The sequence below is a fragment of the Bos grunniens genome, chromosome 16 (assembly GCF_055505025.1).
Source record: "Bos grunniens cultivar Pamir isolate PY7600 chromosome 16, Bosgru_T2T1.0, whole genome shotgun sequence".
Taxonomy (NCBI): domain Eukaryota; kingdom Metazoa; phylum Chordata; class Mammalia; order Artiodactyla; family Bovidae; genus Bos; species Bos grunniens.
In genome coordinates, this window is record NC_141180.1 from 74,973,789 (window position 1) to 74,988,945 (window position 15,157).

General features: G+C 43.4%; 1 protein-coding gene across 44 annotated transcripts in view; it reads right to left on the bottom strand.

Annotated features, from left to right (window-relative positions):
• Window positions 1-1,395: 1,395 nt before the first annotated feature.
• LOC147357024 (uncharacterized) overlaps window positions 1,396-15,157 on the bottom strand; it is a 41,784-nt gene continuing 28,022 nt past the window's right edge. For 4 of the 44 annotated variants that reach the window (XM_086345497.1, XM_086345493.1, XM_086345490.1 and 1 more), the window contains 9 exons: window positions 15,090-15,114; window positions 13,096-13,166; window positions 12,485-12,532; window positions 9,982-10,049; window positions 9,494-9,518; window positions 5,984-6,073; window positions 3,888-3,920; window positions 3,309-3,418; window positions 1,396-1,672 (listed from right to left, as the gene is read on the bottom strand). In XM_086345497.1, the coding sequence (XP_086201623.1) occupies window positions 1,594-1,672; window positions 3,309-3,418; window positions 3,888-3,920; window positions 5,984-6,073; window positions 9,494-9,518; window positions 9,982-10,049; window positions 12,485-12,532; window positions 13,096-13,166; window positions 15,090-15,114 (549 nt within the window). In that variant the 3' untranslated portion in view covers window positions 1,396-1,593. Of the gene's footprint in view, window positions 1,673-3,308; window positions 3,419-3,887; window positions 3,921-5,882; window positions 5,931-5,983; window positions 6,074-9,493; window positions 9,519-9,981; window positions 10,050-12,484; window positions 12,634-13,095; window positions 13,167-15,089; window positions 15,138-15,157 lie in introns of those variants that run through there. The other 40 variants (XM_086345533.1, XM_086345518.1, XM_086345536.1 and 37 more) reach the window with 36 other exon arrangements.

Consider the following 15,157-nt stretch of genomic DNA (forward strand, 5'->3'; position numbering starts at 1 on the left):
ACCCTTGAGTGATGCTTTTGAACTGTGGTGTTGGAGAAGACTCTTGGGGGTCCCTTGGACTGAATGGAGATCGAACCAGTCCATCCTAAAGGAAATCAGCCCTGAATATTCATTGGAAGAAGTGATGCTGAAGCTGAAACTCCAATACTTTGGCCACCTGATGGGAAGAACTGACTCACTGAAAAGACCCTGATGCTGGGCAAGACTGAAGGCAGGAGGACAAGGGGATGACAGAGAATGAGTTGGTTGGACGGCATCACCCACTCAATGGACATGAGTTTGAGTAAACTCCAGGAGTGGTGATGGACAGGGAGGCCTGGTGTGCTGCAGTCCATGGGGTCCCAAAGAACTGGACACGACTGAGTGACTGAACTGAAGTGAACTGAATTGTCAGTCTAAATAATTCAGTTATTTAGAAAATACCCACTTTAGATATTAGGGTCAGTTTTCCGGTAATATCTTAAGGTATATACTCTAATTATGGAGTTTTCCCAAAAATTAAAAAACAGAAATACCATATGATTGAGCAATTCCATTTATGGGTATCTTTTCAAAGTGTGTATCAAGAGATAAATGAATAAGCTGTGGTATGCATGGATTATTACTCAGCCAAAAAGATGAATGAAATCTTGTCATTTGTGAGAAAATGGATGGACCTAGAGGGTTTTATGCTAAGGAAAATAAGTCAGACAGAGTGACAAATACAGTATGATGTCACTTGAATGTGGAAACTGAAAATCAAAACCAGTGAACCAAAATAACCAAACAGTAATGTAGTCATCGAAACAGAGAACAAAGATGTTTTTTCCAGAGAGGAGAGGGATATGGTGATGAGAGAGTTGCATGACAGAGATTAATACTTACAAAAATACCTTATAAAATAAATGAGTTTGGGAGACAAAATGTACACCATGAGAATATAGTCAATGAGAATAATCCTTTGGGCAGCTGGAATAAAAGAGCAGGAGAAATATAAGGAATGACAACTAAAATTTAAAGAGCCTTTTTGGAGAGAAATCCTCTGTGTTAGAAGAAAAGAGAGAAACATGCTTAAGCTACAAATGGAGATCAATGATGGATCATGAACTTTTTACCCTGAAAGCAGACTGAGTTTTGAAAAATCCTGACATGCAAGTCTTGAAAGATCTAGGGTAATATTGACCTCCTATGACCACTGGAATGAGCAGATGTGAGAAAACAGAATTCTTAAAGACAATGACAGAAGGATAGATGTTAGAACTAAATTTGCAGTTCCTTAAACAACAAAGACCGAGTTGCGTGAAGGGGGAAATAATCCTGGTGGTGGACACTAAGGTGACTGGCTTATGACAATTTCTTAAGTTCTACCTCTGTTGAGGGGGTTACTTTATACATATGTGTTCTTACAAAAAGTTATTTTGAAATAGATAAAAACATTTAATGAAAAAACTTACTTATAAATATGGAACATATAGATATATACAGAACATAAAGATAAAACTGTAGATAAAACTAATACTACATCAACGCAGCAAAACAACTGAAGCTGTACTAAATGCGGACTCTCAGGAGAGAGGCAATGAGGCCTCCCCTGATCTGGTCCAGATGAAGCTCCTAGTGCTGTGGGGGCTCCATCCCCTCTGGGGTCCAGGATGATGTCCAGGTCCAGGTCTTCAGGGATTCAGAGCAGAGCCTGCAACACCAACACAGGTGATGGAGTTCTGGGAGGTGCAGCGTCAGACAGAGGAGGGCTCCCTGGGGAGGGTGTGCAGGACCCAGAAGATGTCCCAGGATCTAGACTTGGCTTTGGGGCTCAGATCTGCAGGGCACTGGGTCTGTTTGCTGCTCTTTGCTGAGGGTGTTGTCTGTTAGTAAGGAGTGTCTAGAAATGTCCCACAGGAGCAAGTACACCTGGGTGAGGTTTGGCTGGCAAACCTCAACTGATGGGTCCCCTGGACAGTGAGACTCAGGCAGAGGAACAGGGGACTTGGGAATCAGGATTGAAAGCTTGGGTCCCCCCTTCCCTCTAGGCCCTGGGAGGAGCAGGAGGTCAGATGACACAGAGGGTAGGAGAACCTGCCCACCCATCCTACACTCAGTACAACTGCTCCTAAGACCTAAGCATTGGAAATGGACAGACACCTGAGTCTGTTTTCCTGAATAATCATTTCTAACCCCCAACCAAACTCTCCTGAAGTTTATGAGTTTAAACTGTTTTTATATTATAAAAAAGTACATTTTATCTGTTTAGCATATTGCAACATTAAAATTTGAGAGAAGACATTTCTTTCAAACTATAATTAAACAAGATGTTATTAACGACAAACTTGGAAACAAAATAAAAGGAACATGAGTAACTTGAATCCTGCCACTCATCCCAAGTGGGCTGCTCAGTCGCTTGAGTCATGTCTGAGTCTGCGCAACCCTGTGGATGATAGCCCACCAGGTTCCTCAGTCACTGGGATTGTTCAGGCAAGAACACTGGAGTGGGTTGCCATTTACTTCTCCAGTGAATCTCCAGGGATCAAACCCTTTTCTTGTGTCTCCTGCATTGGCAGGAGGGTTCTTTACCACTAGCACCACCATCCCAAGTGCACAAAGGACTAAATTGCTTTCTGGTGTGTCTTCAGTTGGACACATACACAGAAGAATCTACAGAACCTCCAAATTCAGGTTGAGATATGCTTCCCTGAGGTGAAGCATAGGACCCCTGGGTTCCAGATCCTGAGAGACCCCAGACTCAGGCACCCCTCAGGCTGGCTGGGACCCTCAGGACCAGGGAGCACCCACAGGGATGCAGAGCTGCCAGGTGATGCCCTGCCTGCATGACCTCTGGGCACCTGTGTCTCCTTCACTCTGTTCCCAGAGCCCAGGACTGGGGAGGGCAGGGCCACCCCAACCTCTCTCTGCAGCTGATGATGGACTAGGGATTCCCCCTGCAGCTTTTAGCAGGGATGGGAGGGCAGAGCTGGATCCTGCAGAGGGAGATGAGGAAACCCCCACGGGGAGATCTTTAAAGAGAGCACTCTGGAACAGCACCTCCTGGACTCCTGCATCCAGTGGCCCCACAGTGCCCCCCCAGACTCCCTGCATATGTAACAGCTGCCAGAGGAGCTAGTCCAGCAACCTCGGAGGCATCTGTGGACAGCACTCTCTGCCTGGGGAGACGTGCTCAGGGCATTCTCCACTCGTCTGCACAGATTGTTACCACCCTCTTGTCTCTACGTTTGTGGTGACACTCAGCAGCAGACCCCATGGTTTCTGCTGGTGATTCTGAAGCACCAACAAGCGAGTGTCATGATGGAGACGTGGGCCCTCGTCTGCCTCACCTTTCACCCCAGGTCCCATGTTCACTCTTGCTCTTCCAGTCTTCCTCATCATCACCACTGACTTCTGTAGAACGAATCTTAAAAAAGATGACCAGAGATCTTTTTGGTATCTGGAAGGAAGAGATCAGTCAAGCAGGTCCAATCCCTCCCAGGGCAGGAAAGTAACCATATGGGGTAGCGCAGGGCAGTGCAGACTTCATGGGGGCCCTTCAGCTGTGTGGGTCCAGACCTGCTGACTCCAGCCTCAACTCCTGCTCAGGCCACTCATGGTGACAAAGCCAGGTTCAAGGGTACAGACGTGAGGTCAGGAGTAGGGAAAGGCTAAGAAAATGCGGGAATAGGGCTGAAGATAGATTCGTAGATTTTTCATAAGCTCCCAGGTCCCCAAGGGTCTACAAGAGACCAGGTCCTGCAGAAGGCTAATCAGAAAAAGAGGGAAAGAGGAGAAAGGGAAGGGTTGCAAAGAAGAGTCTATTGATCAGGATAAGAGAGAACATTTCTAAAAGATATGAAAGAAGAAATAAATGAACTCTATAGTCTTGCTCTCCTCCAAATCCTCAATATGTGGCATGAAGTTACCTGGTGTCTGAGGGCAGCACTCAACTGGAGTGGCTGTGGGAAAGCAAAGGGGAGATTTAGAGTCAGGATGTGACCAGGGGACCCTGTGCTCCTCACAACCTGGCCTTGGGACCCCTGGTGCCCTTTTCTCCAGGGACCTCCCAGGGCCTCAGTGTTTTACTTCTGCAATGAAAAAGTGGGTCTTTGACATCCAACATCCTGTTGCCACCCTCAGCTTGTCTACGAGTGACGAGGAATGACACCATTTCCACGTGTTCCTCCTCCAGGTGGTCACTGTCTCCATGCATCTCTGCCCACGACCTTGCTTGCCTTCTTCTACCACTGTTTCCCCTCTACTTCCTTCATCATTTCTCTCCTCTAGTCACTGTTCTTTTCCTTCCTCCTTGAGCCTCTACCAACCCTAGAGTTCTCCAACATGGAAATATTAGAAGGATGATGGGTGTATGGCCACTGTCTCTAATCAGTCCATTATTTAATTAAACAATCCACCACTCCCAGGAAGGGCCTGGCATGGAAATGATAATCTTCTGAGCCCTAGGGGAGGGAAGGAGGAAAGTTCACATAACAGAGACTATCCCGTTGCCTGACGTGACCTCAGTGGCCTGGGAGATACTTAATGCTCTCAGCAACACCTTAAGTTTCCCAGACCCTAAGAGAGGATAGAGGCAAACACTTTCATGTTCATTTAGCCAGAAATGGAAAAAAGAAATCCAAAAATATATATGGAACCCCTAAGGACTCCAAATAGACACGATAATCTGGAGAACTAATTTCAAAGTTCCTCACCTCCTGATTTCAAAATACATTACAAACATATAGGGATCAAAGCTGTATGATAGTGACATAGAAACACATGCATAGCCCTAAAGACAAGAATAAAGAGCTCCAAGTAAACTCATGGATATAGGGTTAAATGAAATTCACCAAGTTTCTAAGACAAGAAAAGAGTGAAAGCGTAGTCTCTTCAACAATCAGTAGGATGAAAAGATAACCTACAGAAAAATCACAAATAATATATCAGAAAGGGAGATCATACTCAAAGTATATAAGAAAATACCACAACTCAAATGTAAAACAATTAAAAAAAAATGAAAGGTAAATCAACGAGTTGAGGAGTGTGCAAAGATCATGAACAAAACCACCAAGAGCTTCTGTCTGGAGGGAGTATTGGGTTCTAAGATGAGCAATCACCCCGAGTTCTGCTGCTCTGAGTCTCTGACCTAGGTCTGGTCAGTCTCAGAAGACCAGGTCAGTAGAGCTCCGAGAATATGTGTAAAGAAAGCCAGTGGCCCCTTCACAGTTTCTAGAATCTGCAGCCATGCTGGTCTCTAGGGGCACATGGGCTGCTCTCACGTGGAAGCACCTTCAGCACAGCATCCTTGGGGAGGTGTGGTTCTGAGAGGAACTCCAGCAGACTCAGCCCAGGCAGGGACTCAGGAGCACGTGTGCTCTGACTCATTCAACCCTGAGAGCACCCTTTACATGAGGAATAAACAGTGAGGACAAACATCAGGGCAAGCCACACGTCCTGAAAATGCACAGGGAGAGAGTTCATGTCTCACCCACCACCTGACACTCACTGCCAGAACTTGGTCTCCAGTGTCAAGTGACTATGAGACTTTTGTGCCACTAGGATATGGCCATCATAGGAGAATTTAAACATGAAGCCAAAGTCCTTCGTGTATACTACACTGCAGGTAATAACCAGAAGCCAAGCTTTCATATTTGGCAGGTGAAAGGGCAAGGAACAAGGAGTCTTGTGAGAAAGGATATTTCTAAATGGAAAAGCAAGAAGAAATGACTATAAGCACAACAGAATAAACTACATGGACACATAGCTCTATTATATTGTTAAAATATGAAAAGAACAAACTACAACTCTAGACATATTTCCTTCTTCTTCCTCAGTTTATATTCATCTCTGAAGAAGCAGGTGTAACTCAAATGGTCCAGGAACCCTCTCCCTCTAAATCCCACCTGAGAGTTGTTCCCTACCTGCATAGTCTTCCGCATCACTGATGCTAAGACTTTCCAGAAAACAGTCTGTAGAAAGATAACCATGAGCAATAATACAGTTATTACACAAGTTGAGCTACCCATTTCTCCTCCTCCACTTGGCTCACACAGCATCTCCCCGGTCTTCCTTCTAGGCTCAAATCTCCCCTGTGCTTTGTGGAGTCAGAGCCCTTCAACAAGACGGTGATCACAGTTGAACATATTCACATGAGAAAGAGGCTGAGAAAATTACCTTTTAACCTTACACTTCTACAGGCCCAATACAGCTCTTACATTCCAGCTTACAAAGCTGAAATGCCAATGCTTATGGACACTTTTGAAATATGGCTAGTGTGACCAAGCTATGTGTGCTTTTCATGATTGTTTCAATATAACAAGTTAAGTATTGTTGAAATATGTTAATTATTGATAGGCAGCTCTAGCTAATGGCTACTACACTGGAAAGTTCAGCTCTAAGGGCTCCACAGACAAGGAAAAGGCAACTAATTGCCTGTTCTGGTTTTTGTTTATTCCAGATGATATGATGGCCTGATAAGATCATATGTAGGTATATCTGGGGCTCTTGAACCCAGTGCAGGCACTGGGAGAGTGCTTGTGAACATCCCAATAGTGCTGGAGTGGGTAGCCGTTCCCTTCTCCAGGGCATCTTCCCAGCCCAGGAATTGAACTCAGGTCTCCTACATTTCAGGCGGATTCTTTACCAGCTGAGCCACAAGTGAAGCTCGAGAATACTGGAGTGGGTAGACTATCCCTTCTCTAGCAGATAGCCCTGACTCAGGAATCGAACCAGGATCTCCTGCATTGCAGGCAGATTCTTCAACAAATGAGCTACCAGTGAAGCCCTAGTAAGGTGAACACTCAGATTCAAAGAAAATTCTCAGGAGGGAGCTCATTTGTGGGCAGAGGTAAAGGGCATGGCCCAGCACTCGTGTACTACAAGTAACCAGAAAGTAGGTATGGAGGGAAGGGAGGAATATTCACTCTCTTCCTGAGCCCATCTTTCCCATCCCTGATTCTAGAGGACCCAAGCAAGGCAGTGGAAAAGGCTTATTAGGAAGTGAAAGTTTTGTGCACTGAAATCCATAGAATACTGTTGAAAAAAAGAAGAGACAAGTAATCGGAATACCGTAACATATTCATACACTGGAATATTTAGTGTTGTTGACCTTCCTATACTCCTAAAAGTGATGTACATATATATTGAAACCACTTACAAAATCCCACGTCATTTTAATAAAATGGAAAAAAAAAATCTCCCAAACTAAAACTTATGGAACCCAGAAGAAACCCAAAGAGCAAAAACATTCTTGAGAGCAAAGAACAACAATGGGGCCTTCAGGCTTCCTGAATTCAAAACAGGCAAGAATGCCACAGCAGTCAAAACTGTGTTCTACCTGCAGCTAAATAGGCAGAGAGACCAATGAATCGTAAGGAGGGAATCTTGAATACACTGACCCCTGTGGCCAAATGATATTTGCTAAGGTTCTAAAATTATCAAGTGAAGAAAGGATTGTTTCCTCAAAAATCAGTAGACAGGCAACCTATAGAATCAAAGAAGTTATCTGCAAACTTTGTATCTGAATAAAGGGCCAATATCCAGAATATAAAAGCAACTGCTAAAATACAACTTCACAATAAAAGCAGGCAAATAACTGACTTTAAAACATGTTCAAAAGCTTTCATAGACATTTCTTCATAGAAGACATAGAAGTGATCAATATACATAGGAAATATGCTTAGCATCACTAAGTAGCAAATGGGGTACTTAGTGGAAATGGAAACCAAGTCAAAAGGAGATATCACCTTTCAGGAGGTGTATTATATGAAGAAAACAACAGATATTGGCAAGGATGTAGAGAAGTGGAACTTCCATGCCTGTTGGTAGGAATGATAAATGGCATAGCCATTATGGAACACTCTGGAGGTCCCTCAAAAAATTATTAAGAAGATTATCATAAGATCCAGCAATCATTTATTTGAGTTTATGTCCAAAGGAGATAAAACTAGAATGTTCCAGGAGATGTCTATAATCTCATATCCATTGTTGCATCGTACACAACAATCAAGATAGAAAAACTGCTCAGTGTCCAAGGGCAGATAAATCAAGAAAGAAAATGTGGTGCATACATACACTGGAATGTGATTGAGTCTTTAAAAATGAAGACAATTCTGTCATTTGAAGCAAAGTGGGAAGCTATTGGTAAGGGCGAAATAAGCTAGTCGCAGGAGGACAAATACTGAACAATTCCATTTACCTGCCGTATCGAAAGGAAAGTTCAGGGAAGCAGAGAATAAAAGGGTGGATCCAAGACCTGGGAAGAGGTTGACACAGGGAGTGTCTATCAATGGTTACAGGATTTTAGTGGCAGGATGGAAAAGTTCTAGAGACGTGCTAAACAACATGGTGCATTGAGTTAACAGGACAGACTGGACACTTCAAAGGGTAAGAGGCAAAGCTGGAATGAACTTCCTCCATTTATGCCTGGAGCCTCCTCCTTTCTCAGATTCCTCTGAAACTGGGTGTTGCTTTTGGGTACCAGCGGCTCCCTGCAGAAAGAAGGAGCCTCCCCAGTACTGGGGGCCTTGGATGAGGGGGAGAGATTCATTCTCAGGCTCCAATAGAAAGAGTTTGAATGAGGGAAGTGGCAGAGTGGTGAATCATGAGCAATGAAAATCCTACAAGACCTACTAAGTGATGAGATTTCCTATTAAATGAAGGTGTGGTTGACCCAGTAAAGGGGATTCTGAAACACAGTTTTGCTCATTAAGAATCTTATAGGACTTCCATGGTGGCTCAGTGGTTAAGAATCTACCTGACAATGCAGGATACAGGAGTTCAACCCCTGGTCTAAAAAGATTCCACACGCTGTGGAGCAACTAAACCATGTACCACAACTATTGAGCCCATGTGCCAAACTATGGAAGCCCAAGAGCCCTGGAAGCCATGCTCTGCAACAAACAAGCCACTAGAGTGAGAGGCCTACACACCACAACTAGAGAGTTGCCCTTGCTCTACATAAGTAGAAAGAAGCCTGGGCAGCAACGAAGGCCAAGAACAGCCAATAAACATTTTAATAAAAATTAAAAAGAATCCTGTAAATATCTTCCTCGGTAGTGATGGGATTTGTCTTTCTGGGAAAAGGATGTTCACTTGGTATAAAATCAATGGATACAGTGAATGTATATACTGTGTTTTCTTTTTATACACATAAACATTCATGGTACATTGTGATGGGAAATATTTTGGGGCTGACACCACTAACAGTGATGTTCAGGTGACAGACATTGAGGAAAACACAACCCAAAAATTCAAACACACAAAGAATCACACTATTCATTATACATAAAAACACACCCAGTCCCATGAACACAAACCTACACTATTAACCATAATACAGCTTCTTCCTGGAAGTACAGTAATCATCCACATAGGTCTCTTGCAAATTACTTTCTATTGCCAGGGCCCCTATACTCATTCCCAGCAGGAATTTGGAATCAGTTTGGCCTCTACACTAAAACCAGCGAGAAAGCCCCAACTTTCTCATCTACAAAGTTTTTTCTCCCAAAGGGAATGATTCTGGAAAACATACCAGTTTCACATCCTGAAAGGGCCACCTGAAAGTACAGAAGAGAAGATGCAATGAGGATAAGATCACATAGATGCACAGTCTTTGGTTCATTTGGGGACAGTAGAAAACCTGATGAGGAGCAGTGGTGGAGCCCAGGGAACCCAGAAAGGTCAGCCCACACATACTCAGGATGAAAGGCAAGACCTGTGCCTGGAGGATGGAATTCCAAGTCCATTTAGGCTGGAAATTGCACAATTCTTTTCCTAGAAGAAATGTTGCTGCAGGAGAGATAAATCTGTATTCTACAGAGTGTAATGGATGCTAACAATTTTAGTGTCTTGTGGACTGAGGAATCATGAGTTGGTAATAAGACTCTCGTCTACATTATCCCAACCAAGGGAATTGTCTCTATCTGAAACAAAAATGTTCAGACTCACAACTTAATTCTACTGAAAGAGAAATGGAACAATATTTCTATCTCAGACCAGAAAAAAACAAAAACAGCTTGCCTTGGAGAAATACTCAATGTCTTCTGTGTTGTCACATGGTGGGTTGACTGGCAGGTCCTCAGTGAAGTCTAGAGGGACACAGAGTAGCTTTTAGAACACTGGTGAGGCTGTTCAGGAATCATGCAGGAGGTTTTCTCTTTGTGTGGACATGGGGTGGTGTGTACGGATGTGGGAGGTTAATAAGCATGAAGTGAACTTGTGTTCATCTATCTTCTTTGGAGGAGGAAGGAAAGTAAAGGAGAGGAAGGAAAGTAAAGGAGAGGAAGGAAAGTAAAGGAGAGGAAGAAGGAAATGAAAATAGAACTTTGCCTTTCTAGCAAGAGGAACCTAATCAACATGAAATATTCAATCTAAAAAAAGGAAAGCTCTAAAATGTGTGTATTGTTCAATGAAAGAGACCCATGACTCCTCCTGCTTATTGTGAGCTCCTGCTAAATTACCACCGTCCCTTGATTTTTCCTAGATCACTCTTCTCCAGGATCTACAGTTGCCAATATTCTAATCATCATGTTTTTTATGAGATTTGTACTTGATTAAAAGTGATCTCTGTTAGAGAACTGAATTCAATATTGGGCAAAATATGCTATTCTCTTAATTCACAAATCAATTTTCCTAAATGAAATCAAATATACAATATTTGGCAATACTGAATTCCTGCCATTTAATAAGAGCCACTATGAATGATATCATATTTTTCTATCCATATTTGTTTTCTATAGTGCGCATGTCCACTGAGTCAGTTCCTGTCCACCTTCACAAGGGCAATATGTACAGTGGGAAAGTTGATTATAGAAAGCACAGTTCCTCCACTAGATCTTCCTGGGGAGCTAGATGAACACAGAGTTGCAGTCAGGACATGGGTGAGGATGCTTATCAATCACTCAGTGTTTCTTTCTTCTTTTTTTTTTTTTCCTTATATTTGACAGGGACATAGGGTCGAGTGTATGCATGAGGGAGGTTAGTAGCTATGGACCAAGCTGCTGTTGAATCATCCTTTTTGCTGGATGAAGGAGAGCAAAGGAGAGGAGAAGGAAGGAAATTAAACAGAGTTTTTGCATTTTGACTAGGGATAACCTAAATAATGGGGGGGAAAAGTAACACTAAAATGCATGGCAATGTTCAATGACAGAGACTCATGACCCTCCTGCCTGTTTAGAGCATCTGTTAAATGGTCCCTGTCTTCTGGACTTTTTCTCAGATCATCGCCTCCCCAGGATCCACATTTGTAGCTACTCAATTTATTATGCTTTCTGTCAGATTTTGTTCTTGATTAAAAGCAAACTCCATTAGAGGACTGAATTCAATCTTACATTTCCAAATAGCTACTATTAATCATGTGATATTTTTTCCCAGTCTTCATTTTCCGAACAATGTTTGTATGTCCACTGAATCAGTGGCTGTTCACACTCACAGAAGTAATACACTTAATGGGACAGTTCATTACAGAGAGGAAACATAGGCTGAACACTGACTTTGTCTAACCCAGCTGTTCAGGAGATTACAACAAAAGTAATGGTCATTAGACTAACTACCAAGTTCCACTGTGAGATCTATTTGACACTTTCCATTGACTGGGTGCTACAGGGTCTAATTAATGTAAGGTTTATGGTAATGTCACCCAGTACAATGAAATGTTTCCCTGATAGAATCTGCTCTTGTTCTTGTTTAAGCAATGACACTAGCATCAACACATATGACCAACATTGTCTACACAAGGCCACACAACTCTCAAGATCTGAGAGCTGACCAGGAAGATACGACCACATGGTGCCTTTTACCCTAATGACTGTGCCAAAGTTGGCTGTTAATCCACCTTTGGTTGCTGTGGGTTTCATCACAAGTGAGCCCACCTTAAAATGAATCTAGAACTCTGGAGCTGCTAGTACCTCTAGGCATGGACACAGATGCAGGGACCCCCTTGCTCCATGACTGAGGACCATGGCTGAGCAATAAGTGCAGGTCAGGGGTCCAGAGCAGACACACTGGGACCACCCATAGGTTCCCAGTTTGGCTTGTCCACTTTAGGAGGTCAAGAGCTTGGGCTGTTTTTCTCAGCACCATCTCTATTTGAGGAAAATAATTATTAACCAAACTTGAGGAATGGTTGAGTTGAGGAAAGAGTCAGGTAATATATAGACAATGTCCAGTGGTGATGAGAAGTGATGAGACAGTTCACAGTTGACTTGCGCTGTGTAAGAGGGAAACATAGCCTGAGGAAACACACACATATAGAGCTTCAGAATCACAACACATGGACCCACACATGGGCCCCCAAACCTGATTCACAGAAACCCACAGTATCTAAATGATGTAGCTGTTTCCAAGTACCATAGAACACAGACATCGTTCTTTCCTGGGAGATCAGTCTCTTCTCTGCACCCCAAGCCCACACTCCCTGTAGGAATCCAGCATCAGGGTACCTCTCCAACCAGAGCCAGCAAGAGAGCCCCACCTTGATCAACTAGGTTTTTTCTCAGAAGAGGGATGATCCCTGAATATTTACCGTGTTCATAGGCTGCTCCATATGCCTGTGATTAGAGAGAAGAAAACACTGTGAAGGTGTCAGCATCATGTTTTCTCTGCAGTAAGTCTCTTGTTTTCTGACTCTGGTCCTCAGATAACTAAAACTCTTTAAGTCAATGCACCAACCCCCTGCAAAAAAAAAAAAAAAGAACAGAGAGGATCCCTGTTGAAAAGCCTGTAGTATTCTTTTTTTCTTATAATCTCTTCTTTTATTTTTATTTTGTTTATTTATTTACTTTTACTTTACAATATTTTTTTGGTTTTGCCCAAGCTTGGGGCTGGTGCACTGGGATGACCCAGAAGCCTGGAGTATTTCACATAAGATGTCTCAGTTTAATTTGAACAGCAATTACAAATTTATTTTTGGAATGAGGAAAGTACCTAGACTAGTAACTGATGCTGTCTTTTTTTAATGTCCTTTTGAATCAAGTCTGTGTTGATAATAGAATCATCCTCAATATTTCCCCAGCCAAAGACTTGCATACATCAGTGGTAATGAATGTTGTCAGATTACTATAACTATATTCAACTGAATAAAAAATAAAGAAATGAAGCAATAATCTTATCCCAGATAAAGCCAGGTGAGCTTACCTTCAGGGTCCTCCGAGGCTGCTTCTTAGCCCAGGCCTCACGCGATTTCACCACCAGGTCCTCCTGGAGAGCTAGAGGGATACAGAAGAGACATCAGGACACAGGTGAGGCTGCTCACTAATCACTCAGCGTTTCATTTTTTTGTTTGATAGGAACATGGGGTGGAGTGTATGCATGAGGGCAGTTAGTAGCTGTGGACTGAGACGTGGTTGAATTATCCTCTTTGCTGGATGAAGGAGAGAATTCTGCATTTAACTAGTGATATCCTAACCAATGGGGGGAAAAAACACTAAAGTACATGCTAGCTTTCAATGACAGAGACCCATGACACTCCTGCCTATTTAGAGCTTCTGGTAAATCACCCCTGTCTTCTGAATTTCTTCCTAGATCACAGCCTCCCCAGGATCCACAGTTGCAGCTACTGTACTTACCAAGTGTTCTATGAGACTATGTTTTTTATTAAAAGCAAGCTGTTAGGACTGAATTCAATCCTATGTTTCCAAATATCTATTGTCAATCATGTGATATTTTTTCCAATCTTCATTTTCCAAAGAATGCTTGCACATCAACTCAGTTAGTGGCTGTCCACACTCACAGAAGTCATACATTTACTGGGACATTTCATTATGGTGAGGAAGCATGGGGTGAACACTGACACTCTCTGACCCAGCTCTGCAGGAGATTTACAACAAGAGTCACAGTGAGTAGGCTAACTATCAAGTTCCACTGTGAGATCTATTTGAAACCTTTCCTTGAGTGTGTTCTACAGGGTTTAGTTACTGTAAGGCTTATGGTAATGTCACCCAGTGCAATGAAATTTCACCCTGATGATAATCCGATTTTTTCCATCTTTAACCAATGACACTCACTAAAAGATATGACCTACAGTGTTTACACAAGGCCATGCAACTCTCAGAATCTGTGAGCTGACCAGGAGGATGTGAGTCCTGAGGTACCTTTCACACTAATGACTGTGCTAATTAAGTTGTCTACTAATCCACCTTTGCTTGCACTGGGTTCTGTGATCACTGAGCCCACCTTATAATGATTGGCATGGTCTGGACTTCTAGAAGCTAGTACCTCCAGGCATAAACATAGATGCAGGGACCTCCTTGTTCCATGACTAGGATTTCAAGGCTGAGTGGTAAGTGCAGGTCAGGGGTCCAGAGTAGTCACTCTGGGACCACCCCTAGGTTCCCTGTTTGGCTTGTCCACTTAGGAGGTCAAGGGCTGGGGCCATTTTTCTCAGCACCATCTCCATCTGAGGAAAATGAATATTAAGCAAACTTAAGGAATGGCTGAGCTGACGAAAGAATCAGGTAGTGTATCATCAATGTGCAGTGGTGATGTGAAGTGTTTAGGAAGCTTATAGTCAACTGCTGTGTAAGAGGGAAACATCTGAGGAAACACACAGACACACAGAAACACACAGAGCCTCAGAATCACACCACATGGGCCCACACCTGGTCCCCCAAACCTGATTCACATAAACCTGCTGCTGCTGCTGCTAAGTCGCTTCAGTCGTGTCCGACTCTGTGCGACCCCATAGACGGCAGCCCACCAGGCTCCCCTGTCCCTTGGATTCTCCAGGCAAGAACACTGGAGTGGGTTGCCATTTCCGTCTCCAATGCATGAAAGTGAAAAGTGAAAGTGAAGTCACTCAGTCGTGTCCGACTCCTAGCGACCCAATGGACTGCAGCCTACCAGGCTCCTCCATCCATGGGATTTTCCAGGCAAGAGTACTGGAGTGGGGTGCCATTGCCTTCTCCTCACACAAACCTACAGCATCTAAATGATGTAGCTGTTTCCAGAGACCATAGAACACAGACATTGTTCTTTCCTGGGAGATCAGTCTCCTCTCTGCATGCCAAGCCCACACTCCCTGTAGGAAGGAATCCAGCATCAGGGCGCCTCTCCAACCAGAGCAAGCAAGATAGCCCCGTCTTCATTAATTAGACTGTTTCTCGGCAGAGAGATGATCCCTGAATATTTACCGTGTTCATAGGCTGCTCTGGATTCCTGTAATTAGAGAGAAGAAAACACTGTGAGGGTGTCAGCTTCT